The sequence below is a fragment of the Ranitomeya variabilis genome, chromosome 1 (genome assembly GCF_051348905.1).
Source record: "Ranitomeya variabilis isolate aRanVar5 chromosome 1, aRanVar5.hap1, whole genome shotgun sequence".
Classification (NCBI taxonomy): domain Eukaryota; kingdom Metazoa; phylum Chordata; class Amphibia; order Anura; family Dendrobatidae; genus Ranitomeya; species Ranitomeya variabilis.
In genome coordinates, this window is record NC_135232.1 from 577,964,652 (window position 1) to 577,991,265 (window position 26,614).

A 26,614-nucleotide genomic window follows, 5' to 3' on the forward strand; every position below is an offset into this window, starting at 1 on the left:
CCTCATGGTTTATGTTTTCTCCAGACTGATTACATTGTGGCAGGCATTAAAGACAAACTCACCCATGTTGTGGGACTTCTTCCACCTCGTCATCCATCTCCTCTTCCATTTCTTCTTCAGTGTTCAGCACCTGCCGAAAAACAGAGGGAACAACATCTATAAAGCAATGGCTGACACACTTTTTTCTGAGATGTATTACCACCACGTGCTATTAATGTCTTTAGACAGTATGTTTTACTATTTTTGCCCTTTTTTTTTTTTTTTCCTTCTTCCAAGAACCATCACTATTTTATTTTTCTAATACACATTCCACTAAGAGGGCTTGTTTATTTGGGGGGGATGAGCTGTAGTTTTACATGACATTTATTTTACCATTCAATGTACTAAAATAAAAACAAAAAAAGTAAGTGTCATGAAATGGTTAAAAAAAAAAACACTCCCACAATTTTGTGTCTTGCCAGTACGACGGCAAAACCTTTTTTGGCTACTTATGGCCTTTTATTGCATTTCTTTTAAAAGAAATGTGACAACCCGAAAAAGAGGATTTTTGGCACTTACCTTGAAAACCCTTTATTGCAACTCTCACTGGGGGGAAAGAAGAAACCACAGAGAGGCCCCCTGTTGGCAGTAGCGTACACCTGTGATTTCCTGGGTCTCCTAAAGAAGCGACTAAGAAAAGTGCATTTTTGGAACGCACTGCAAAATCACTATCTCTAGCTTCATTGGAGGATGCAGGAACCAGCTGCCTCTCTGTGGTTTCTTGTGTCCCTTAACCCCTTTAGGTGGTTTGCACGTTAATGACCGAGCCAATTTTTACAATTCTGACCACAGTCCCTTTATGAGGTTATAACTCTGGAACGCTTCAACGGATTGTTTTCAAGTGACATATTGTACTTCATGATAGTGGTAAAATCTCTTTGATATTACCTGCATTTATTTGTGAAAAAAATGGAAATTTGGCAAAAATTTTGCAATTTTCCAACTTTTAATTTTTATGCAATTAAATCACAGAGATATGTCACATAAATTACTTAATAAGTAACATTTCCCACATGTCTACTTTACATCAGCACAATTTTGGAACCCAATTTTTTTTTTTTGTTAGGGAGTTATAAGGGTTAAAAGTTGACCAGCAATTTCTCATTTTTACAACACCAATATTTTTTAGAGACCACATCTCATTTGAAGTCATTTTTAGGGGTCTATATGATAGAAAATAACCAAGTGTGACACCATTCTAAAAACTGCACCCCTCAAGGTGCTCAAAACCACATTCAAGAAGTTTATTAACTCTTCAGGTGTTTCACAGGAATTTTTGGAATGTTTAAATTAAAAATGAACATTTAACTTTTTTTCACAAATAATTTACTTCAGCTCCAATTTGTTTTATTTTACCAAGGGTAATAGGAGAAAATAGACCCCAAAAGTTGTTGTACAATTTGTCCTGCGTACGCCGATACCCCATATGTGGGGGTAAACCACTGTTTGGGCGCATGGCAGAGCTCGGAAGCGAAGGAGCGCCATTTGACTTTTCAATGCAAAATTGACTGGAATTGAGATGGGACGCCATGTTGCGTTTGGAGAGCCCCTGATGTGCCTAAACAACCAGGGCTGTGGAGTCGGAGTCGTGGAGTCGGAGTTAGTTTTGGTTGGAGTCGGAGTCGGTAGAAATGTACCGACTCCGACTTTAAAAAAAAAAGTATTAATATTTCATAATTGAACTTTCATATGAATTTTATAAATGTTACTCAAACATATATGTTCTATCAAACTATGAACAACAGTGATAAGCAGTTCTGCTGGAGATAGAGACATTTCTTACTTCTTGTGTGTCACTGTTCTCCACTGCCCTTATCTAATCTTATACTTGGTTAACCTCATGCTGCCCCAACCCCCCTACTTACAATGTATGAAACTGAAAGTGAAAATGTGTTGCAAATTCTTAGTAGTAAAGCTCCTCCTCTAGACTAGATGTTTACTAGGTGTGTGTCTTCCAAGCATCTCACAGCTGCTACTCAGAAGAGGAAGACTGTAAGAAGTATTATCCTTTCAACAAACTTTGCATCAGTTAACTGTGAGTACATGAGGAATAACAGTATTACTGACCACTATATCAGTTGTACGACCTGGCAATAATTTTGTACAATTGTTTTTAGGAAAAACAATTGTCATTTGGATTGTGAATGCAGAATTAAAAACCTGAGAATGTCAAAGAAGCGTCACATTAAGGGTATGCGCACACGTCCGGATTTCTTGCAGAAATTTCCTGAAGAAAACCGGAAATTTTCTGCAAGAAATCCGCATTTTTTTTTTGCGTTTTTTTTCCGTTTTTTTCGCTTTTTTTAGCATTCTGCAAGCGTAATTAGCTTGCAGAATGCTAACGTTTTCCAAGCGATGCTACAGATTAAAACTGACTGACAGGTTGGTCACACTTGTCAAACATAGCGTTTGACAAGTGTGACCATCTTTTTACTATAGATGCTGCCTATGCAGCATCTATAGTGAAAGATAGAATGTTTAAAAATAATAAAAAAAATAAAAAAAATGGTTATACTCACCTGCAGGCGTCCGTTCCTATAGATGCCGGTGTGGTTCAGGACCTTCCATGACGTTGCGGTCACGTGAGCGGTCACATGACCGGTCTCGACCAATCACAAGACCGCGGACGTCATCGCAGGTCCTTCACCGCACACCAGCTATAGAAACCGAAGCGGCAGCATGCAGCGGAGAGGCGGGAAGACATCGAAGGTGAATATATGACTTTTTTATTTTAATTCTTTTTTTTTGACCAATTATATGGTGCCCAGTCCGTGGAGGAGAGTTGGGTACCAACCGCACATAATCTGCTTACTTCCCGCATGGTGTGCACAGCCCCGTGCGGGAAGTAAGCAGATCAATGCACTCCTAGGTGTGCGGAATCCCCTGCAATTCCGCATTTTAATGAACACGTTGCTTTTTTTTCCGCGATGCGATTTGCACAAAAAATGCGGAATACACTGAAAATAAAGGGAGGCATATGTTAGCGGTTTTTTTCGCGTTTTTATCACGTTTTTATAGCGAAAAAACTCGAAAAAAACGCGAAAAATACTGAACGTGTGCACATGGCCTAAATCAGCTGTATTTGAACATTTCACCATCACTCAAGATAGAAAAAATTATGTCTCTCAGTGTATGACAAATGATCCAGACGAAAACAAATGCTGTGAAGCCAAGATCAGTGCATATTCAGGCAAAGATAAAAATGCTCCTACCAGAGCTTCTAATCTAAAGAGACATTTACAGCACTTTCATCCAGAAGTACTGAAAGCAGTGGATGAGAAAGACTGCATCCAAACCAATGAACCAGTGCCCAGCTCTTCCAGCCAAACAAAGGAGCAGAGAACTTTGCAGCCATCAGTTGCAAGATATTTTGTCAGTGGCAAAGTTACTGTGACAATGACAGTAGATACATTTAAAAAACAGATCATAGAGCTTGTTGTAAAGGATAGTGTGCCTATTTCATTATTTTCACGACCAGCTTTTATGTGTCTGAATGGGGAAATGGCCTGCAAGCTTGGTGTTTCTCTGGAGAGATAGAGTATTAGAAAATTAGTAATCGAAGAAGCTTTTAAACAAAAGGAAGAACTTAAAAAAACTCACAAGGGACGCTTTCTGTTTCTTAAAATGGATGCCTGCACACGTCACAGAGTGAACTATTTTGCCATCAATGTCCGATTTGTTTGTGACAAAAATGAAATAGTTACCAAGACATTGGCAGTAAAAGACACCAAAGCTCATCACACCAGCGAGTTTCTCCAAGTTCTTTCTGTCGTAACTGACAATGCTTCAAATATGATAAGTACTATTAAGCTAATGAATGAGAGTAATGATGGTGACCAGCAGCTAGAAGAACATTCTGGGTCCACAGACACAGAAATGTTTGAAATAGAGGAACACAGTATTGTAACTGAGGAGTAAACTGAAGTTGCTTCAGATGAACAGCAACATGATAGTTTAGATGATCTTGTTGAAACTGTGTCAATATGTTCTTTCATTCATCACATGCGCTGTGTTGTGCATACGCTACAGCTGGCTATAAGAGACAGTCTGCAAGAAGGACATGCTGCTGCACTGATTGGCAAGGTGGGAAAATTGGCTACTGTTGCCAGAACCCCTAAAGTTGACTCCATTTTGAAGAGACGTACTGGAAAAGGGGCAATTATTGATCAAGCCACACGATGGGGCAGTACTTACTTAATGATTCAGCGCTTGGTTGAACTGAAAACCTTTCTTGTAGACATGGCTAACCCTCAACTGACGCTAAATGAAAGTCAGTGGAATCAGGTGACTGAGCTGGAAAAATTGCTAGAGCACCCATTTACAGTGACTAAAAAATTACAAACAGAGGACTTAACTCCAGGTATTTTCTTAAAGGAGTGGAAGAACCTGATGTTTCGCCTGTCCCAAAGAGGAGGGTTAATTGCAAGTGGCATTGCTACATCAATGAAACGGAGAGAGGAGCTACTATTACAAAATAACATTCTTTTGGCAGCTGTTTATGTAGACCCAATGCATCGGATTCTTCTAGATGATCAACAGCTAACTAAAGGAAAAGAAGCTCTGTTTGAAATAGCAGTAAGGATGAAAGGGTTGCAGAACAGTCAGGAGGAACAAGAAGAATTTGGTCGTCCTGCCACATCTTCGCCCTCATCAACTGATGAAGAATTTAATTTCGAAAAATATTTGGATCACAAGGACCGTGCAAAGCGTTCCCGCATAGAAGAAGAGTCATCCCCATCAAAGAACACAGCCAGCACATTTCAGCAGAATTTTTCATGTGCACTAAAAGAAATTGAGAAATTTGACCGTTCATCAAAAATAACAGTGCAACAAGCGATTCCTCTGTATCCTGACATTGTCAGAGATGTTGCCCGAATGGTTACTGCTTTGCCACCAACCCAAGTTAGTGTAGAGAGGTTGTTCTCTGCTCTCAAAATAATTAGATCAGATTTGAGGGCATCCATGAAGGAGGATCTGACAGAGGCAATACTTTTTCTGAGGACAAATTTATAGATTTCTTCTTAACTGCATAACAGTGTTTATTGCATATTTACTTACAAGAGTTTAGAAAAGTTTATAAAAGTTATTTGCTATATTCTAATTGTATTCTAATAAATTTTCCCTAAGTGGACTGATTACTTATATGATGGTGAGAAACTGAATAAGTACGATGTTAATATTTTACAACAGTAAATTTATTGTTACGAATTGGCCATTTATGAAGGAGTCGGAGTTGGAGCCGGAGTCGGAGCCTGATAAAATCCAGGAGTCGGAGTCGGGACTGTGGCTTACCGACTCCACAGCCCTGTAAACAACCCCCCACAAGTGACACCATTTTGGAAACTAGACCCCCTAAGGAACTTATCTAGATGTGTGGTGAGCACTTTGCGTTGTAAACTTTTGGGAATCACTTAATGAGTCAGAGCCGTAAAAATAAAAAATCATTTTTTCCCAAAAATGAGCTTTTCGCCACCAATTTTTTATTTTCCCAAGGGTAAGGGAAGAAATTGGACCCCAAAAGTTTTTGCACAATTTGTCCTGAGTACGCTGATACCCCATATGTGGGGGTAAATCACTGTTTGGGCGCAAGGGAGAGCTCGGAAGGGAAGGAGCGCCGTTTGACTTTTCAATGCAAAATTGACAGGAATTGAGATGGGACACCATGTTGCGTTTGGAGAGCCCCTAATGTGCCTAAACACTGAATCCCAGAGGAGTGACACCATTTTAATTTATCTAGATGTGTGGTGAGCACTTTGACCCATTAATTGATTCACAGAATTTTATAATGTAGAGCCGTAAAAATAAAAAAAATGTTTTTTTCCAAAAAAATTATTTTTTAGCCCCCAGTTTTGTATTTTCCTAAGAGTAACAGGAGACATTGGACCCCAAAAGTTGTTGGCCAATTTGTCCTGAGTACGCTGATACCCCATATGAGGGGGGAACCACCGTGTGGGCGCATGGGAGAGCTCAGAAGGGAAGGAGCGCCATTTGGAATGTAGACTTAGATGGAATGGTCTGCAGGCATCACATTGCGTTTGCAGAGCCCCTACTGTACCTAAACAGTAGAAACCTCCCACAAGTGACCCCATATTGGAAACTAGACCCCCCAAGGAACTTATCTAGATGTGTTGTGAGAACTTTGAACCCCCAAGTGTTTTGAAACCCCCCAATTATAACAAACTCTAATCCAAACACACCCCTAACCCTGATCTCAACGGTAACCCTAACCACACCCCTAACCCTGACACACCCCTAACCCTAATCCCAACCCTATTCCCAACCGTAAATGTAATCTAAACCCTAGCTTTAGCCCCAACCCTAACCCTAACTTTAGCCCCAACCCTAACTGTAGCCATAACCCTAGCCCTAACAGGAAAATGGAAATAAATACTTTTTTAATTTTTTATTTTTCTCTAAGGGGGTGATGAAGGGGGGTTTGATTTACTTTCATAGCATTTTTTTAGCGGATTTTTATGATTGGTAGCCGTCACACACTAAAAGACGCTTTTTATTGCAAAAAATATTTTTTGCGTTACCACATTTTGAGAGCTATAATTTTTCCATATTTTGGTCCACAGAGTCATGTGAGGTCTTATTTTTTGCGGGACGAGTTGACGTTTTTATTGGTAACATTTTTGGGCACGTGACATTTTTTGATCGCTTTTTATTCCGATTTTTGTGAGGCAGAATGACCAAAAAACAGCTATTCAAGAATTTCTTTTGGGGGGGGGGGCATTTACACCTTTCCACGTTTGGTAAAATGGATAAAGCTGTTTCATTCTTCGGGTCAGTACGATTACAGCGATACCTTATTTTTTTATGTTTTGCCGCTTTTATACGATAAAAACTATTTTATAGAAAAAAATAATTATTTTTGCATCGCTTTATTCTGAGGACTATAACTTTTTTATTTTTTCGCTGATGATGGTGTATGGCGGCTCGTTTTTGCGGGACAAGATGACGTTTTCAGCGATACCATGGTTATTTATATCTGTCTTTTTGATCGCGTGTTATTCCACTTTTTGTTCGGTGGTATGATAATAAAGCGTTGGTTTTTGCCTTTTTTTAACGGTGTTCACTGAAGGGGTTAACTAGTGGAACAGTTTTATAGGTCGGGTCATTACGGACACGGCGATACTAATTATGTGCACTTTTATTGTTTTTTTTAATTTAGATAAAGGAATGTAATTATTGGAACAATATATATATTTTTTTTATTTATGTAGGATTTTTTTTTTTTCACACATGTAATTTTTTTTTTTTATACTTTGTTTACTTTGCCCCCGGGGGGGGGGGGGGGTGGTGGACATCAGAGTAAAGTGATAGATCACCGATCTGACACTTTGCTGTGCACTGACATCTGACATGCACAGCAGGGAGGCTTCCCGGCGCCTGCTCTGAGCAGGCGCTGTAAAGCCACCTCCCTGCAGGACCCGGATGCAGCCCCGTGGCCATTTTCGATCTGGGCCTGCAGGGAGGAGGAGGTAAGAGACCCTCGCAGCAACGCGATCACATCGCGTTGCTCCGAGGGTCTCAGGGAAGCACGCAGGGAGCCCCCCTGCATGCGCGATGCTTCCCTATACCGCCGACACACTGCGATCATGTTTTACCACAGTGTGCCGGAGGTTAATGTGCAGGAGGCGGCCGATCGCTCTGGAAATACTATTCCGTCCTTGGGAAGTAGGGCCCACCCCATATGGACAGAATAGCACGTCCAATGGTAGAAAGGGGTTAATGTAGCGACCAAGAACTTAGAAATTCTTGAATCTTAATTTTCTTTTGGGTTAGGTGGCTTTCACACATCAGGTTTTTGCCATCAGGAACAACACGGCTAAAGTTGAAAAAAACGGATCCGTCGCAGATTGTGAAAAACTGATGCGATGGATCCGTTTTTTCAATGGATCCGACTAGCTTATCCAGCTAATTGGATTCTAAAAAAATCTGAGCATGCGCAGTTAAAAAAAAAAAACGGAATCCGGGGCCGGAATCCGTCATTTAACGGATCCGGCACCTTAGAGCGCACATAGGCTTCCATTCTAGCAAAAAGTCGGATCCGGCACTGTACGGTTTTTCACCGCAGACAAAAAAACATAACTTTGTACGTTTTTTCCAGACGCCGGACAAACATTTTTTGTCAGATCCGGCGAAAGACGGACGAAACGTGAGGCCATCCGGCGATAATACAAGTCTATGAGAAAAAAATGGATCTGACGGCAGCTTTCGCCGGATCCGTTTTTTTCAAAATTCGCAGGATTGAGCTTGATGGTGAAAACCTGATGTGTGAAAGCAGCCTTAAATAGTTTCATATTTTGATAAGTCGAACTTTTAAATGGGTTTTCCCACAAACAAAAGTACATTTTAATCAATACATCTTGGAACAATAATAAGTTCCCCAATTGGATGTGTTTAACCCCTTTTTGACATCAGACGTAATAATCCGCCCATGTTCCCTGGGTCTATTTTATCAAGGATGGATTCTTACATCTGAGCGATTGCCCGCGCACACGGGGGGTCGTTGGAGTGTGGGTGATCGCCACCGGGTCTTTTCTTTAACCCCCAAAATGCTGCAATCGAATGAGATTGCAGCATTCCGGAAGCCGGCAGAGAGCTGACAGCCCCTCTTCCTTTGGGTCGGAGACCCCACTGTGTGATGCGGGGTTCCGATCGTTGCCTTTGTGACATGATTTCATCATGATGACATCCGGGTAACCAGACCCAGGAAACTTGCTGATCATGCCCAGTGCATAATAAGCAAGTTTGTCTGTCAGCACAGAGCTGACTGTTTATATAGCATGGAGATGCTGCTACATCCCCATACTGTAGAATCGATCAACCCGCAAAAAATGATTGTCCCATAGTGAGACAAAGTAAAAACGCTAGAAAAAAGTAAAAACAATTTTTTAAACAAGTGTAAAAATATTTTTTTAAAATAAAAAAAATCAAGATTGTATCACTAAATAAATTTTTTAATGAAAAAACCCCCAAAACAATAAAAGTACACATATTTGGTATCACCGCGTCCACAGCGACTCGACCTATGAAGCTGTCTCACTAGTTAACCCCTTTAGTGAACACCATAAAAAAAAAACAAGGCAAAAAACAATGTTTTATCATCATACCGCTGAACAAAAAGTGGAATAACACTCGATCAAAAAGACGGCTATAAATAGAATCACCGGGATCCATGGAAGCGTTCCAGAGTTATTACCTCATAAAGGGACAGTGGTAAGAATTATAAAAATAAAAAAAATTGTATCTGAAGTTAATTTTTTGTGAAAAAAAATGACACAAATTTTTCGCTCCCAATTTTTTTATTTCACCAGGGGTAACAGGAGAAATTAGACCCCAAAAGTTATTGTGCAATTTGTCCTGAGTACGCTGATACCCCATATGTGGGGGTACACCACTTTTTGGGCGCATGACAGAGCTTGGAAGGGAAGGAGCGCCGGTTTACTTTTTCAACGCAAAATTGGCTGGAATTAAGATCGGACGCCATGTTGTGTTTGGAGAACCCCTGATGTGCCTAAAAAGTGGAAACCCCCCACAAAATACACTATTTTGGAAACTAGACCCCCCAAGGAACTTATCTAGATGTGTGATGAGCACTTTGAAACACCAAATGCTTCACAGAAGTTTATAACACTAGAGCTGTAAAAATAAAAAATATTTTTTTCCACAAAAATTATCTTTTCGCCCCAATTTTTTATTTTCCCAAAGGTACCAGGAGAAATTGGACCCCATATGTGGGGGTAAATCACTGTTTGGGCCCATAGTAGACCTCGGAAGGGAAGGAGTGCCGTTTGATTTTTTTTCAATGCAAAATTGGCTGGAACTGAGATCAGACGCCATGTTGCATTTGGAGAGCTCCTAATGTGCCTAAACAGTGGAAACCCCCCACGAGTGATCTTTGGTGGTGATGATGGTGGCGCTAGCAGGGATCTCATCGAAGTTCAGCCCGGCTGGGAACGGAGCCTCAGTGACCGGAGGTAAACTCTATGACATCACCTCCGATCACTGACGCTGCGTTCCCAACAGCTCATTCACCAGTGGATCTCAGCCTGGACGGTCGCATCTTGGCACCATCAAGGTTGAAAACTAATTAACTGCAGACATAGATTATGGCGGAGAGGTGAGGGATATTGTTGTTTTTTTATTTTTGTTTTATTTCAGGAGATCGAGAGCTTCGATGGAAATAGCCGTTAGGTGAGTATAAATGTGTTTGTTATTTTTAAATAAAGTAAAACTGTTTCTTTATTTACAAAACAACTATAGGATTAGTAATGGATAGGTGTCTTATAGACGCTTCTCCATTACTAAGCCGTGGGCTTGATGTCACCAGACAATACAAAGGTGACATCAACCCCAAAAATATTAACCCCACTTGCCACAGGTACAAGTGGGAAGAGCCAGGAAGAATTGCTGAATCAAATAGATGTGCCTTTTCTGGGCAGCCGTGTCAGAGTTAGATGATTTAGTGGACCAGATCTCACAAGCGAAAAAGGACTTGGTGACCGCCTCACTGGACACCGACCCCTGTGCAGCTAAAGCATTCAGTAATATTGTAGCCATCCGCAAGACCATATGGCTTAAGGCCTGGCAGGCAGATTTGCCTCCAAGAAATCTCTGACCAGTCGGCCCTTCCAGGGATCACAACTGTTTGGACCCAGACTGGACCTGATTATAATGGAGGCCAGCGGAGAGAAAAGCTTTCTTCTAACTCTTGCCGCCAGGAGAGGCCACAGGCACGTCAGGATAAGAGAAAGCCCTCTTTCAAACTGACTCCCTCCTGGAGTCCTCACAATGCACAAGGCAGATCCTTCAGGAGCAGGCTGTCACGGAGTGACTGACCCGGTATAAAACGACCCAACCGTAGGTCTGTGACGAACAGCACAACACACAAGGGAACACCGGGGACACAATTACAACGGTGGGCCCTGTCGGTAGGGACTGGGGGAATGGCCTGCAGATGTGCCCTGATCTTGCTACCGTCCCTATACGGGTTCTTTCAACCCGTCGCCGATCAGGATACCTAGTCCCTCACTTGCCCTGCTCTAATCCCTATGTAGGGAACTGGCAGGTGAGAGCACTGGTCCCACCGCTGCACTAATACAACACGGGGTAAGGAAATACAGACAAGGTAAAGGAAAACAACACTTAGCTTAATGCTGCAAGGCACAGCACAGCAGGAAGAAACACCAGATTCACTGGACACAGCAGAACAACAGTTCCCAGCAAGCTCCTTCTCCCAGCTTGGTCGCTTTAGAATGAACTAACACCGACAGTCAGCTGATGAACCAGGTGACCTCTTAAGGGATGGAGGGAGTGGTCAACACAAACATCAGCTGACCCAGCAGCAATGCAATAACTCCAGCGGCCACCGGGGGGGGGGGGGGGGGGTGACGGCATTAACCCCCGATGACCGGAAAGGAAAAAAGGTCTTAAACTGAGGTAAACCAGATCTGCCACAAATCCAAAATCGGATCGTGACACAGGCCTAGCAGATTCTCCTCCACGACTCGTCTCTGCTGCCCGGAGAATTTCCCAGGGTTGACGGCAATCTTCTGCCCTTCAGGGATGCGTGGATTGCGTCTGTTTAGGACACCGGGGTGAGAGAGGTGGTATCTTCAGGATACAAAATAGTATCCATTTTGCACCCCCAAGATCGTATCTTCAAATCCCGTCCTCCAAGAGACTCCTCCCTGATTCTGGGTTTCTTTGCGGCCAATGCCTCTCTTCTCCAAACAGGTGTCATCGTTTCTGTTCCACCTCAGGAGCATGTTACAGGTTTTTATTCAAACCTTTTTGTAGTTCCAAAGGAGGACGGGTCTGTTTGACCCATCCTGGATCTCAAGTTGCTGAACAGGAGAATCCGTATACGATATTTCAGGATGGAGTCCCTTCTTTTATTAATAGCTTCCATGGAGTTGTAAGAGTTCCTATATCCAGTGGATATCTAAGACGCTTATTTCCATGTCCCAATTTTCTCAGGCCATAAGAGATTCCTTTGGTTTGCAGTATGGAAGGAGCAATTCAGTTTGTCGCTCTTTCGGTCTAGCAACCGCACCCTGGGTCTTTACAAAGATAATGACAGCGGTGATGGCGATCTCATGGACTAGAGGCCTAGTAGTCATTTCCTACCTGGATGACATACTCGTAAAAGCTTTGTCCTTCCCTTTTAACCAGGAAAGCCTGTAAATCAATCTCGACACCTTGTCTTGGCTGGATTGTCAACAGGTCAAAATCTTGCTTGGTCCCGACCCAGTGTCTGATTTTCCTGGGCATGCTTTTTAACACTCTTCAGGCGAGGGTCTTTCTCCCCAAGGAAAACAGACTAGCTCTCCAATGGAGGGTGGGGTCGCTTTCTTCAGGCCTCATGATCTCCGTCCTTTCAATCGGCCACGGTGGTTCTAGGCAGGATGGTAGAGGCTACGGAGGAGATACCCTTTTCCCAGTTTCACACCAGGCCACTTCAGCAGACCATCCTGTCACAATGGAACAGGTCTATTCTGTCTCAGGATCAGTCTGGATCTTGTCTCAGATCTGGGCGTCCCTAAACTGGTCTCTATGGTGTGCTCACCCCGACGTGCGTTTCGGAAAGTTTTCTTCGTCAGGAAGGAAACTTTCCGAAACGCGCGTAGGAGTGTGCACACCATAGAGATCAGGCGGACCCTAAAGATGTAGACCACTAATTTTTATTTTCACTTGCCTTTGTCACATTGCACTTTGCTCCTATATGGAGACCACCCTTTGTTTTTCTTTCTTAACGTGACACTATTTGCACTTTATTTTTGGCACAATTATAGGAATCTTTTTCCGTTTTTTCTATATTTTTATATATATATTTTTACCATGGGACCACAATCAATTTGTTGGGGTAGTAGGAAGCACCTTATAAGTGTCCAGAGGGTCATTTTGGTCTAATTATACACATTAAATTCCATTGGTCCACTCGTTTAATTGACTTTATTTAAGGTACAGGTAGTCCTCGACTTACGACGTTGATCCGTTCTTACGCGGCGTTGTAAACCGAATTTCGATGTAAGTCGGACCATACGTTCATACAGTACTGTACCATAATTACAGTACAGTACTGCAAACACTTAGCCTATCCAAACACCTATCCTAACACAGTACCCTACATAACTAGGGTGTTATGGCGTGCAGGAGACTCGTTTTCCTCGTGTAACTGGGTACAGTGTACAGTACTGGACTCTATTCTTCCGCCGCTGCACGTAGTTCGACTTACGACGCAAAACCGCGTAAGTCGCAATGAGGCGTCGTATAAAGCGTCGTAACCACGAAACGATGTAACTCGAGACCGTTGTAACCCGAGGACTAACTGTATATATCTAAAATGTTCTATGTTGTGTGCATATTTTAATCTTTTATCTCTACTTCTATATGTATTAATAAAGGCATATTTATCAATTTTATCTTGCCTGGTATTTTATGGTCATCTATAGTGTTGGTTCTTTTACTTTAATGAGTGGCTCATGCAGTTCCTCCGTATCGTCCCCCTGTAAATCCCTGGAACGTCAAACTGGTTCTGAAAATTCTCAGGAGTCCCCTCTTTGAGCCGCTCAGAGAGGTCTTGGTGTCCTTTCTATCTTGGATGGTGGTTTCTATTTTGACAATCACTTCCATTAGGCGGTTTTCAGAGCTAGCAGCTCTTTTGTGTCACTCATCCTTTCTTATTCTCTACTAGGATAAGGTGGTTTTGCAGCCTGTTTAGTTCTTTCGCCCCAAGATAGTTTCCACTTTTTATCTCAATTAGGACATCGTCACCCCTCTTTCTGCCCATCTCCAGTTCATCCTATGGAATGTTCTTTAAACAATCTGGACCTGGTCAGGGCAATTCGTGTCTACCCTTCTAGAACTGCCTCCTTCAGGAGGACAGCTTCCCTCTTTGTGAGAATTCTCAAAGGGGTCTTTCGGTGTCCAAGGCTACAATTTCTTAATAGATCCGCGCGACCATCTCAGAGGCGTACCGCGTTAAGAACAGAGCGCCTCCCCCTAGGATCACAGGCCCACTCTACTTCGTAGGCCGTTCACCATTGGGCATCCGCCTTACAGTTTTGCAAAACAGCAACAAGGTCTTCTATTCACACCTTCGCTAACTTCTACAGGACCCATACCTACGCTTTGGCAGATGGCAGCCTAGGTAGGAGAATACTACAAGCTGCAGCGGCTAATTGTCCAACCTGAATGGAGTTTGTGCATTTTCCCTTCCTAGGGACTGCTTTATTATGTCCAATGGTTTCCGGTATCAGCCAATAAAGCGATAGAGAAAACAGGATTTTGGTTTACTCACTAAAATCTGTTTCTTGAAGTCTTCATTGGGGACACCGCACCTTCCTATGTTTGACAGCTGTATTAACGGTTTTCTATTATTACACTTTGTTTTTGTGTATTTCTTTCCTTTTTCATCCTCTACACGTTGCTTCTACTGCTTTCTCATTAACTGATTAACTTAGTGCCAGTTGGTGGAATGTAAACTGATGGTTAGAAGCTTATTTTTTTGTGTATAGTGTCAACAGCATACACCCATGGTTTCCTGTGTCCCCCAATGAAGGCTCCGAGAAACAGATTTTACGGTGAGTAACCAATAATCCTGTTTTAAGCAATTCTTTGCCTCAAAGAATCAGCGGCGATCCTGTGCTGTCCTATCTGTATAGTATTTTGCTTCCTCCCCTGCTCAGGGGATGTGGTATGATTAGACCATGTTCCAGCACGGTCATACATAGCCATTACACAGTACAAAGAGGGGGACATTTATTAGATTATCTCAGCGCAGGAACTTTTTTTTTTTAAAACACATCCAATTGTCGAGCTTATTATTCCAATATCTGTTGATTAAAATTAACTTTTGTTCGTGGGAAAACCCCTTCAAGAATGCGACTATACTGAAGATGTTTAACCCCTTAAAGACCAGCAGTATTTTTGTTTTCGCATTTTCATTTCTTGTTCCTCTTCATCCCAGAGCCATAACTTTTTTTTATTTTTTGGTCAAAATGGCCATGTAAGGGCTTGGTTTTTGCAGGACGAGTTGTACTTTTGAACGACACCATTGGTTTTAACATATTGCGCACTGGAAAACGGGAAAAAAATTCCAAGTGCTGTGAAATTGCAAAAAAGTGCAATCACACAGTTATTTTTTTTACCATGTTTACTAAATGCTAAAACTGACCTGCCATTATGTTTCTCCAAGTCATTACGAGTTCATAGACACCAAACATGTATATTTTTTTATTTAAATGGTGAAAAAAAAATCCAAAGTTTGTTTAAAAAAAAAAAAAAAGAGCGCCATTTTCCGAAACCCGTAGTGTCTCCATTTTTTATGATCTCGGATTGGGTGAGGGCTTATTTTTTGCATGCCGAGCTGATGTTTTTTATTGATACGATTTTGGTGCAGATAAGATCTTTTGATCACCCGTTATTGCATTTTAATGCAATGTTGCGGCGACCAAAAAAAAGTAATTCTAGCATTTTGACTTTTTTACTCGTTACGCTGTTTAACGATCGGGTTAATTATTTTTTTATATTGACAGATTCGGGCGATTCTGAACGCAGCGATACCAAATATATGCAAATTTGATTTTTTTTAAATGGTTTTATTTTTAATGGGGTGAAAAAGGGTGATTTGAACTTTTTACTTTTTTTAAAAAATTTTTGCATGCTTCAATAGTCTCCATGGGAGACTAGAAGCTGCAGTACTTACTGCAGATTGCCTCTGCTACACACAGGCGATGATCAGATTACCTGTATGTAGCAGAAATGCTCAGTTGCTATGAGCGCTGACCACCGGGAGACGCTCATAGTAATGTGGCTATGACAACCATAGAGGTCTGCTGGAAACCTTTGGTTGTCATGCCAACCCATCGGTGACCCACGATTACGTAATTGGGTCATCGATGGGTGGGATTTCCGGCGATCTTGCTGGAATCGCGAGTTAAATGCCGCTGTCAGAGATTGACAGAAGCATTTAAGCAGTTAACAGTAATGTGCCCGCAAAGGTGCAGGCGTAGCACCGGCACCAACCAAGGGAAGTCGACGTCAGAGTATTATTATTATGCCCGATGTCGGAAAGGGGTTTTTTATTAACTTCGTTATTTTTTAGATGAAGGAAAAGGAAGAAATCTAAAAAAAATGTTCTGATAATTTTCTGGTAATAGTCTTTTATCAGGCCACTCACCTGCCATGCTGACCCATCGGCACCTTGCACAGACACAAGCACAAGTCACTTAGATGCTGTTGTTGGAGACGTACAGTGACATTTTTATAAACAGTGGTAACCCGAGCTGGCTAGCTTAGAGGCAGATGTATAATATAGCTGGCATCTGGCGTGCATTGAGCAGGAGCAGCTATCACTGATCCATCACCGACCCAATGAAAGCAAACTGATTATAACAATATGATCAAACTGGTGAAATGCCATTATCTATAAATTACCACCGTGTCTGCAGGTAAACTATATTACTGCTTAGGCCTCTTTCACACTTCAGTTGTTTGGCGTCAGTCTGAAACCGCCATTTTCCTCAAATAGCGGATCCGCCATTTTTTTTGGCAGATCTGCTATTTTCCCATAGACTTGCATTAGCGACGGATTGTGGCGGATGGTCGTCCGTTCCATCCGCCATGCGACGGATCCATCGAAATTTGGTGGACGTTGTCTACACATTGACGGACATTGTAACGTTTTTTGTCTGCGCCTAATTGACGGTTCGCGACGGATCCGTCGCGACCGCCATTTCATAGAATGGGTGTCTATAGGCGACGGATCCGTCGCGAACCATCATTTGGCGGATCCGTCGCCCCAATCGGCTTTTTTCAATTGAGCATGCTCCAAAAAGTAGATACTTTGCCCCTACAACCCCAAAACTATATAAACAGGACAGGTGGGCCTCATTCCTCAATGTGCCATCAAGAGAGAACACAGACCCTGCCAGCAAGAGAGACAGACCCTGCCAGCAAGAGAGACAGACCCTGCCAGCAAGAGAGACAGACCCTGCCAGCAAGAGAGACAGACTCTGCCAGCAAGACTGACTCTGCCAGCAAGACTGACTCTGCCAGCAAGACTGACTCTGCCAGCAAGACTGACTCTGCCAGCAAGACTGACTCTGCCAGCAAGACTGACTCTGCCAGCAAGACTGACTCTGCCAGCAAGACAGACCCTGCCAGCAAGACAGACCCTGCCAGCAGGACAGACCCTGCCAGCAAGACAGACCCTGCCAGCAAGACAGACCCTGCCAGCAAGACAGACCCTGCCAGCAAGACAGACCCTGCTAGCAGCCAGCAAGACCCTGCCAGAGACTGCCATGTGAGTACTGCCATCCAGCATGAGTTCTGCCAGTGTGTGTGTGTGTGTGTGTGTGTGTGTGTGTGTGTGTGTGTGTGTGTGTATAAATGCCGTGTGATGTGTGTGCCCGACCGCCCGCCTTGCATGTTTTTATTTTTCATACTGTGCTGGTATTTTGAATGGCTGTGCTGTGACATGTGTGTGGTGTGTGTATAAATGCTGTGTGATGTGTGTGCCCGACCGGCCGCCTTGCATGTTTTTATTTTTCATACTGTGCTGGTATTTTGAATGGCTGTGCTGTGACATGTGTGTGGTGTGTGTATAAATGCCGTGTGATGTGTCCTGCATTTTTGTTATTTTTCATACATTAACATACTGTACTGGTATTTAACCCCTTAATCCCATATGACGTACTATACCGTCGAGGTGGGGTGGGCCTTAATTCCCGGTGACGGTATAGTACGTCATACGCGATCGGCCGCGCTCACGGGGGGAGCGCGGCCGATCGCGGCCGGGTGTCGGCTGCATATCGCAGCTGACATCCGGCACTATGTGCCAGGAGCGGTCACGGACCGCCCCCGGCACATTAACCCCCGGCACACCGCGATCAAACATGATCGCGGTGTACCGGCGGTACAGGGAAGCATCGCGCAGGGAGGGGGCTCCCTGCGGGCTTCCCTGAGACGATCGGTACAAGGTGATGTACTCACCTCGTACCGAACGTCTTCTCCCTGCAGGCCCCGGATCCAAAATGGCCGAGGGGCTGTATCCGGGTCCTGCAGGGAGCACTTCCGGGTCGGAGCAGGCTGCAGATGAAAGCTGCAGCCTGCTCCGATGAAAGTATGATCGCGGATCTGATAGAGTGCTGTGCACACTATCAGATCTGCGATCTGTGATGTCCCCCCCTGGGACAAAGTAAAAAAGTAAAAAAAAAAAATTCCACATGTGTAAAAAAAAAAAAAAATAATTCCTAAATAAATAATAATAAAAAAAAAAATATTATTCCCATAAATACATTTCTTTATCTAAAAAAAACAAACAAAAACAATAAAAGTACACATATTTAGTATCGCCGCGTCCGTAACGACCCAACCTATAAAACTGGCCCACTAGTTAACCCCTTCAGTAAACACCGTAAGAAAAAAAAAAAAAAAACGAGGCAAAAAACAACGCTTTATTACCATACCGCCGAACAAAAAGTGGAATAACACGCGATCAAAAAGACGGATATAAATAACCATGTTACCGCTGAAAACGTCATCTTGTCCCGCAAAAAACGAGCCGCCATGCAGCATCATCAGCAAAAAAATAAAAAAGTTATAGTCCTCAGAATAAAGCGATGCCAAAATAATTATTTTTTCTATAAAATAGTTTTTATCGTATAAAAGCGTCAAAACATAAAAAAATGATATAAATGAGGTATCGCTGTAATCGTACTGACCCGACGAATAAAACTGCTTTATCAATTTTACCAAGCGCAGAACTGTATAAACGCCTCTCCCAAAAGAAATTCATGAATAGCTGGTTTTTGGTTATTCTGCCTCACAAAAATCGGAATAAAAAGTGATAAAAAATGGTCACGTGTCCGAAAATGTTACCAATAAAAACGTCAACTCGTCCCGCAAAAAACAAGACCTCACATGACTCTGTGGACCAAAATGTGGAAAAATTATAGGTCTCAAAATGTGGAGACGCAAAAACTTTTTTGCTATAAAAAGCGTCTTTTAGTCTGGTTTCACACTTGCGTTTTTATCTGCATGCGTTTTTTAAAAAAACCGCATGTGTGAAAAAGTGCATGTAAACGCGGTAAAACGCATGCGTTTTTATAGAAAAACACAAGAAAACAAGAAAAAAACAAAAAACCCTAACCCTACCCCTAACCCTACCCCTAACCTGAAATACGTGGCACTGAAATACGTGGCACTGAAATATACGTTTATATACGTATATACGTATATAAGTGCCACAATATTTCAGTGGCCACGTATTTAAGTGCCACATATTTAAGTGCCACGTATTTCAGTGCCACGTATTTCAGTGCCACGTATTTCAGTGCCACGTATTTTTCAGTGCCTGAAATACGTGGCACTGAAATATACGTTTATATACGTATATACGTATATAAGTGCCACGATATTTCAGTGGCCACGTATATAAGTGCCACCTATTTAAGTGCCACGTATTTCAGTGCCACGTATTTAAGTGCCACGTATTTAAGTGCCACGTATTTCAGTGCCACGTATTTCAGTGCCACGTATTTCAGTGCCACGTATTTCAGTGCCACGTATTTCAGTGCCACGTATTTCAGTGCCACGTATTTACGTGCCACGTATTTACGTGCCACGTATTTTTCAGTGCCTGAAATACGTGGCACTGAAATACGTGGCACTGAAATATCGTGGCACTGAAATATCGTGGCACTGAAGTATTTACGTGCCACGTATTTTTCAGTGCCTGAAATACGTGGCACTGAAATACGTGGCACTGAAATACGTGGCACTGAAATACGTGGCACTGAAATATTGTGGCACTGAAATATCGTGGCACTTAAATACGTGGCACTTAAATACGTGGCACTTAAATACGTGGCACTTAAATACGTGGCACTTAAATACGTGGCACTTAAATACGTGGCACTTAAATACGTGGCACTTATGACTGTCAGAAAATGTTCAGTAAACGGTTAGGGGTAGGGTTTCAGGTAGAATTGGGGAGTTTCCACTGTTCAGGCACATCAGGGGCTCTCCAAACGCGACATGGCGTCCAATCTCAATTCCAGCCAATTCTGCGTTGAAAAAGTAAAACAGTGCTCCTTCCCTTCCGAGCTCTCCCGTGCGTCCAAAAAGGGGTTTACCCCAACATATGGGGTATCAGCGTACTAGGGACAAATTGAACAACAACTTCTGGGGTCCAAGTTCTCTTGTTATCCTTGGGAAAATAAAAATTTGGGGGGCTAAAAATCATTTTTGTGGGAAAAAAAATATGTTTTATTTTCACGGCTCTGCGTTGTAAACTGTAGTGAAACACTTGGGGGTTCAAAGTTCTCACAACACATCTAGATAAGTTCCTTGGGAGGTCTAGTTTCCAATATGGGGTCACTTGTGGGGGGTTTGTACTGTTTGGGTACATCAGGGGCTCTGCAAATGCAACGTGACGCCTGCAGACCAATCCATTTAAGTCTGCATTCCAAATGGCGCTCCTTCCCTTCCGAGCTCTGTCATGCGCCCAAACAGTGGTTCCCCCCCACATAGGGGGTATCAGCGTACTCAGGACAAATTGGACAACAACTTTTAGGGTCCAATTTATCCTGATACCCTTGTGAAAATACAAAACTGGGGGCTAAAAAATCATTTTTGTGAAAAAGAAAAATAATTTTTATTTTCACGGCTCTGCGTTATAAACTGTAGTGAAACACTTGGGGGTTCAAAGTTCTCACAACACATCTAGATAAGTTCCTTGGGGGGTCTAGTTTCCAATATGGGGTCACTTGTGGGGGGTTTGTACTGTTTGGGTACATCAGGGGCTCTGCAAATGCAACGTGACGTCTGCAGACCAATCCATTTAAGTCTGAATTCCAAATGGCGCTCCTTCCCTTCCGAGCTCTGTCATGCGCCCAAACAGTGGTTCCCCCCCACATAGGGGGTATCAGCGTACTCAGGACAAATTGGACAACAACTTTTAGGGTCCAATTTATCCTGATACCCTTGTGAAAATACAAAACTGGGGGCTAAATTTCATTTTTGTGAAAAAAAAAAAAAAATTATTTTCACGGCTCTGCGTTATAAACTGTAGTGAAACACTTGGGGGTTCAAAGTTCTCACAACACATCTAGATAAGTTCCTTGGGGGGTCTAGTTTCCAATATGGGGTCACTTGTGGGGGGTTTGTACTGTTTGGGTACATCAGGGGCTCTGCAAATGCAACGTGACGCCTGCAGACCAATCCATTTAAGTCTGCATTCCAAATGGCGCTCCTTCCCTTCCGAGCTCTGTCATGCGCCCAAACAGTGGTCCCTCCCCACAAATGGGGTATCAGCGTACTCCAGACAAATTGGACAACAACTTTTGGGGTCCAATTTATCCTGATACCCTTGTGAAAATACAAAACTGGGGGCTAAAAAATCATTTTTGTGAAAAAAAAAATAATTTTTATTTTCACGGCTCTGCGTTATAAACTGTAGTGAAACACTTGGGGGTTCAAAGCTCTCAAAACACATCTAGATAAGTTCCTTAGGGGGTCTACTTTCCAAAATGGTGTCACTTGTGGGGGGGTTTAATGTTTAGGCACATCAGGGGCTCTCCAAACGCAACATGGCATCCCATCTTAATTCCAGTCAATTTTGCATTGAAAAGTAAAATAGCGCTTCTTCCCTTCTGAGCTCTGCTATGCGCCCAAACAGTGGTTTACACCCACATATGGGGTATCGTCGTACTCAGGACAAATTGCACAACAACTTTTGTGGTCTAATTTCTTCTCTTACCCTTGGGGAAATAAAAAAATGGGGGTGAAAAGATCATTTTTGTGAAAAAATATGATTTTTTATTTTTACGGCTCTGCATTATAAACTTCTGTGAAGCACTTGTTGGGTCAAAGTGCTCAACACACATCTAGATAAGTTCCTTAGGGGGTCTACTTTCCAAAATGGTGTCACTTGTTAGGGGTTTCAATGTTTAGGCACATCAAGGGCTCTCTAAATGCAACATGGCGTCCCATCTCAATTCCAGTCAATTTTGCATTGAAAAGTCAAATGGCGCTCCTTCCCTTCCGAGCTCTGCCCTGGGCCCAAACAATGGTTTACACCCACATATGGGGTATCAGCGTACTCAGGACAAATTGCACAACAATTTTTGGGGTCCAATTTCTTCTCTCACCCTTGGGAAAATAAAAAATTGGGGGTGAAAAGATAATTTTTGTGAAAAAATATGATTTTTTATTTTTACGGCTCTGCATTATAAACTTCTGTAAAGCACTTGTTGGGTCAAAGTGCTCACCACACATCTAGATGAGTTCCTTAGGGGGTCTACTTTCCAAAATGGTGTCACTTGTGGGGGGTTTCAATGTTTAGGCACATCAGGGGCTCTCCAAATGCAACATGGCGTCCCATCTCAATTCCAGTCAATTTTGCATTGAAAAGTCAAATGGCGCTCCTTTGCTTCCAAGCTCTGCCATGCGCCCAAACTGTGGTTTACCCCCACATATGGGGTATCAGCGTACTCAGGACAAATTGTACAACAACTTTTGGGGTCTATTTTCTCCTGTTACCCTTGGTAAAATAAAACAAATTGGAGCTGAAATAAATTTTGTGTGAAAAAAAGTTAAATGTTCATTTTTATTTAAACATTCCAAAAATTCCTGTGAAACACCTGAAGGGTTAATAAACTTCTTGAAAGTGGTTTTGAGTACCTTGAGGGGTGCAGTTTTTAGAATGGTGTCACACTTGGGTATTTTCTATCATATAGACCCGTCAAAATGACTTCAAATGAGATGTGGTCCCTAAAAAAAAATGGTGTTGTAAAAATGAGAAATTGCTGGTCAACTTTTAACCCTTATAACTCCGTCACAAAAAAAAATTTTGGTTCCAAAATTGTGCTGATGTAAAGTAGACATGTGGGAAATGTTATTTATTAAGTATTTTGTGTGACATATGTCTGTGATTTAAGGGCATAAAAATTCAAAGTTGGAAAATTGCGAAATTTTCAAAATTTTCGCCAAATATTCGTTTTTTTCACAAATAAACGCAAGTTATATCGAAGAAATTTTACCACTAACATGAAGTACAATATGTCACGAGAAAACAATGTCAGAATCGCCAAGATCCGTTGAAGCGTTCCAGAGTTATAACCTCATAAAGGGACAGTGGTCAGAATTGTAAAAATTGGCCCGGTCATTAACGTGCAAACCACCCTCGGGGCTTAAGGGGTTAAAATAAAGAGCAGTGTAGCTCCTACTTTCCAACAAAAAAAAAGAGAAAAAAAAAAAAATTTGTAATAAAAATTCCACAAAACTGTCCATAGTATGATGTCAAGATAAATTTAAAACTGGTTCTAAATTCAATAAAGGTGTTTGAGGTTCTACATACAAATGCGGAATGCAAACCTTTGGTATAGAAAATGTTATCTGGTTTTAGAAAATAGTAACTGTAGGGTAACCATAATTATCATTTTTGGGTATTGGTATTTTAACTTTGTATGAGGGAAATTTTTTATAAGGTTGAAACTGTGTCTGGAGGAGGGGGTGGGGTAGGTTTACCAACATGCGCATGGCGCATATCAAGTTTAAAGTAGCTTTGGTGTTGCTTTCAAGGAATTTTTTGGGGAAACAGGAGGTGGAGGGTTATGCAGCTTGTGCATCAAGCATATCAAGTATGAAGGGAACAGTTAACACATTTTTTTTTTTTTTTTGGGGTAATAATTTTTTTGTGGGGAATCAAAATGTATGTTGGCATACCAATACATAATCATTCTAATTAAAACTGTGTTTAAATTGGTAGATTCTTGGGACCAAGCAAGGAACCCAAGAGAAACGCAGCAAGGACCCAAGACAGACGCAGCCAGGCCCCCCAAGTTTGGAAAACAGATGTAAGTATAAAGTCCCGAAAGCTGTATCTATCCTTTTGTATAGTAGCTTAGAACTCTCTTTATACTTGCAGATTCTTAGGGACCCAAGACAAACGCAGCAAGGACCCAAGACAGACGCTGGAAAACAGGACCATAATGTCTTCTTATGGGAGCCCCCCCTCACATCGTCAGCCACCTGAGGTGATTTTTATTTTCTTCATAAATTTTTATTGGTACATCTCTGGTAACATATGTTTTTGAACCCTATATGTATTTATTCTGTTTTCACAGGAAGCTGAAGCAGAGGGGCTTCCAGAAGGAGACGGGCAGGGTGGAGAAATTCAAGGAGCGGGAGCGCATAGTGTAAGTTTTGCAGAGACAGATCCTCACATAAAACACACTACACCCAACACAAACATTCAGCACAGCACACACACAGTACATATGCCTCCATGCAAGCACATAATTTAAAAAAAATATATATATTTTTTTTATTAGTCTTCACAATCCGGGGCTCGACCTAGAGTTCCTCAAAGAACCTCCCATAGTCTTCGGAATGCTAATTGCGGCGGTCGCCTTAGAGTAAGTTCCTTTTTGGTTTGGTGTTCAGTAAATTTTAAAATTCATGTGGTATAATCTTTCCCTTTTTATTCTTATTTTTTTGTTGCTTCACAGCGTGCTCCCGAACAGGCTGAGGAAGAGGAGGGCATAGGTGTGGACACCCTCATCCAAGAGGTCCAAAATCGGGTGCCGCTGTGGAACATGGCGGACCGCCGCCATGCTGACCAGTTCGTCACCCGACGGCTATGGGAGGAAGTGTGCAGTGCTGTTCTGGAGAACTGGGAGGAACTCGACGCTGGGGCCCAGGATCTAGCCCGTAAGTATTCACACTTCATTACCTTATGTTAGCATGATTTAATGTGTTGTATAGTAACCAATTTTTGCATTTTTGCTTTATCTTTCCAGGTAACAGGGTTATCGTGCGGTGGCGGTCACTCAGGGATCGCTTCAAGAGGGAGTTTAACAAGGAGATGCAGGCCCCGAGTGGATCTAAAGGACGCAGGAGCAGGTATAAATATGCCAGAGCCCTGTCGTTCCTCAGGCCGACGCTGCTGAGCAGAAGGTAAATATTCAACACCACATGTTTTCAGTCAAACTGTTAAAATGTGTAATACCTTCAATTTTTTTTGGCAGCAAGGGCAATTGTAATATCAAGATACTAATTTTTTTTTTCTTCTTTAACAGTACTGTCTGCAGCACTCGGGAGCCTGCATCAGAGTTGCACCCCTCTGGAGCGATCTCTCAGGAGTCCGCCACCGGGGACCATGTCGACCCCTCTGTATCTGTACCTTCCTTTTTGTGTGATCCCTCGGCCCCATCCACCAGCGCTGGAGCAGCAGGGCGGACTTCGTCACTTGAAGCTGCAGGTGATGAGTTAGAGTTCCCTTTACCCCACCCCTCTGACACAGCCGCAACATCTAGACCACCTTTGGGGTCAGGACGGCAGCGCCAGAGAGGACAGGAAAGGAGCTATGCGCCTGAGTTTTTGCATCTGAATGCAGCCTTCCAGAATGCCATCAAGCTTTTGGGTGAGCAAACATCTGCTGGGTACAATATGCTTAACAAAAGCATACTTGAACTCAGCAGTCGTCTGGATAGGATGCATTCAGATGCAAACCAGTCACCAAGACACTGTTTTTTTCAGTCGGTCCTCAGGCACATGGAAAATCTAACTCCTGACCTGCAGATGCATGTGATGCAAGGCTGCCACACTGCTCTAGCACAGGCGATGTCCCAAGCCCCTCCACCCACCCTTCATGTTTCAACACCTTTCCCCTCTCAAGCTGCCATCTATCCTCCCGTCCATCCTCCTCCCGTCCATCCTACTTCTACTCCTTCGCCATTCCTTCCTTCCCCCCTCAGTATTTCTCAGTACCTACCTTCCCATTTCCATTCTTCACCTTTAACTTCACAGTTCCCAATCCCACCAACACCTTCACCATACCTCGCACAGTCCACATCTGTACCTCAACTCCCTGCCCAACCTCATGTTTTCACCACCCATTCCACTTCTGTTCCTCCCCGTGATGTCCTGTCCCCCGCTATCGACGTGGTCCGCCCTGTCAGCCCCTCCGCTATTATCTCCACCCCAAATTATGAGAACCTGTAAACTGTAAATAAAACTTTTTTTGGTTTAAAAACAATTTTATTGTCTTTCCTTTTTTTTTTTTTAAACTGTATAAAAACCACCAAGGTTATGGTAAAAGTAACAGTAGAAAATGTGTAAAGGGGTACCGGTTCAAAACATACAATACTGCCAGGTTAAAATACAAAAGGTTTTGTAAACAAAACAAAAAACATGGTATATTTACAAGTGTGAAAAAAATAATTTTTTACACCATTTCGTACTGCCACTCAACTGATCCTTGAGGAGACATGAAGTAGTCTGCAAAATTGTCCCGCACTGGACTGCGAAAAGTTGTGTTGTGGTAATCCCGCAAGGTGGTTTCTGACACATTATCCTCCAGGGAAACATGTTCTTTGGATAAAACAAAATTGTGAAGTACCACGCAAGCCTTCACCACATCATCAACAGTTTCAGTCTGCAGTTTAATTGCAGTTAGTAGGATTCTCCATTTAGCAGTTAAGATGCCAAAGGCACATTCCACAACTCTTCGTGCTCTGGTTAAGCGATAATTAAAAATTTTCTTCCTCTGGGTCAG

At 42.5% G+C, this 26,614-nt stretch overlaps 2 protein-coding genes and 1 long non-coding RNA gene across 3 annotated transcripts in view; 1 reads left to right on the forward strand and 2 right to left on the reverse strand.

Moving 5' to 3' along the window:
* Positions 1 to 26,614, reverse strand: part of LOC143769033 (uncharacterized) — an 898,561-nt gene that overhangs the window by 261,863 nt on the left and 610,084 nt on the right. The window lies entirely within an intron of this gene.
* The window catches only part of ZC3H6 (zinc finger CCCH-type containing 6), a 122,656-nt gene that overhangs the window by 45,524 nt on the left and 50,518 nt on the right, over positions 1 to 26,614 (reverse strand). The window contains exon 9 of the mRNA XM_077257552.1: positions 63 to 130. Within this exon, the coding sequence (XP_077113667.1) occupies positions 63 to 130 (68 nt within the window). The remainder of the gene's footprint in view (positions 1 to 62; positions 131 to 26,614) is intronic.
* LOC143768955 (uncharacterized) lies at positions 23,545 to 26,070 on the forward strand. Its single transcript, XM_077257562.1, has 6 exons — positions 23,545 to 24,092; positions 24,183 to 24,254; positions 24,390 to 24,473; positions 24,567 to 24,768; positions 24,858 to 25,014; positions 25,137 to 26,070. The coding sequence occupies exons 1-6, from the start codon at positions 24,048 to 24,050 to the stop codon at positions 26,059 to 26,061; spliced, it is 1,485 nt and encodes a 494-aa protein (XP_077113677.1). The 5' UTR covers positions 23,545 to 24,047; the 3' UTR covers positions 26,062 to 26,070.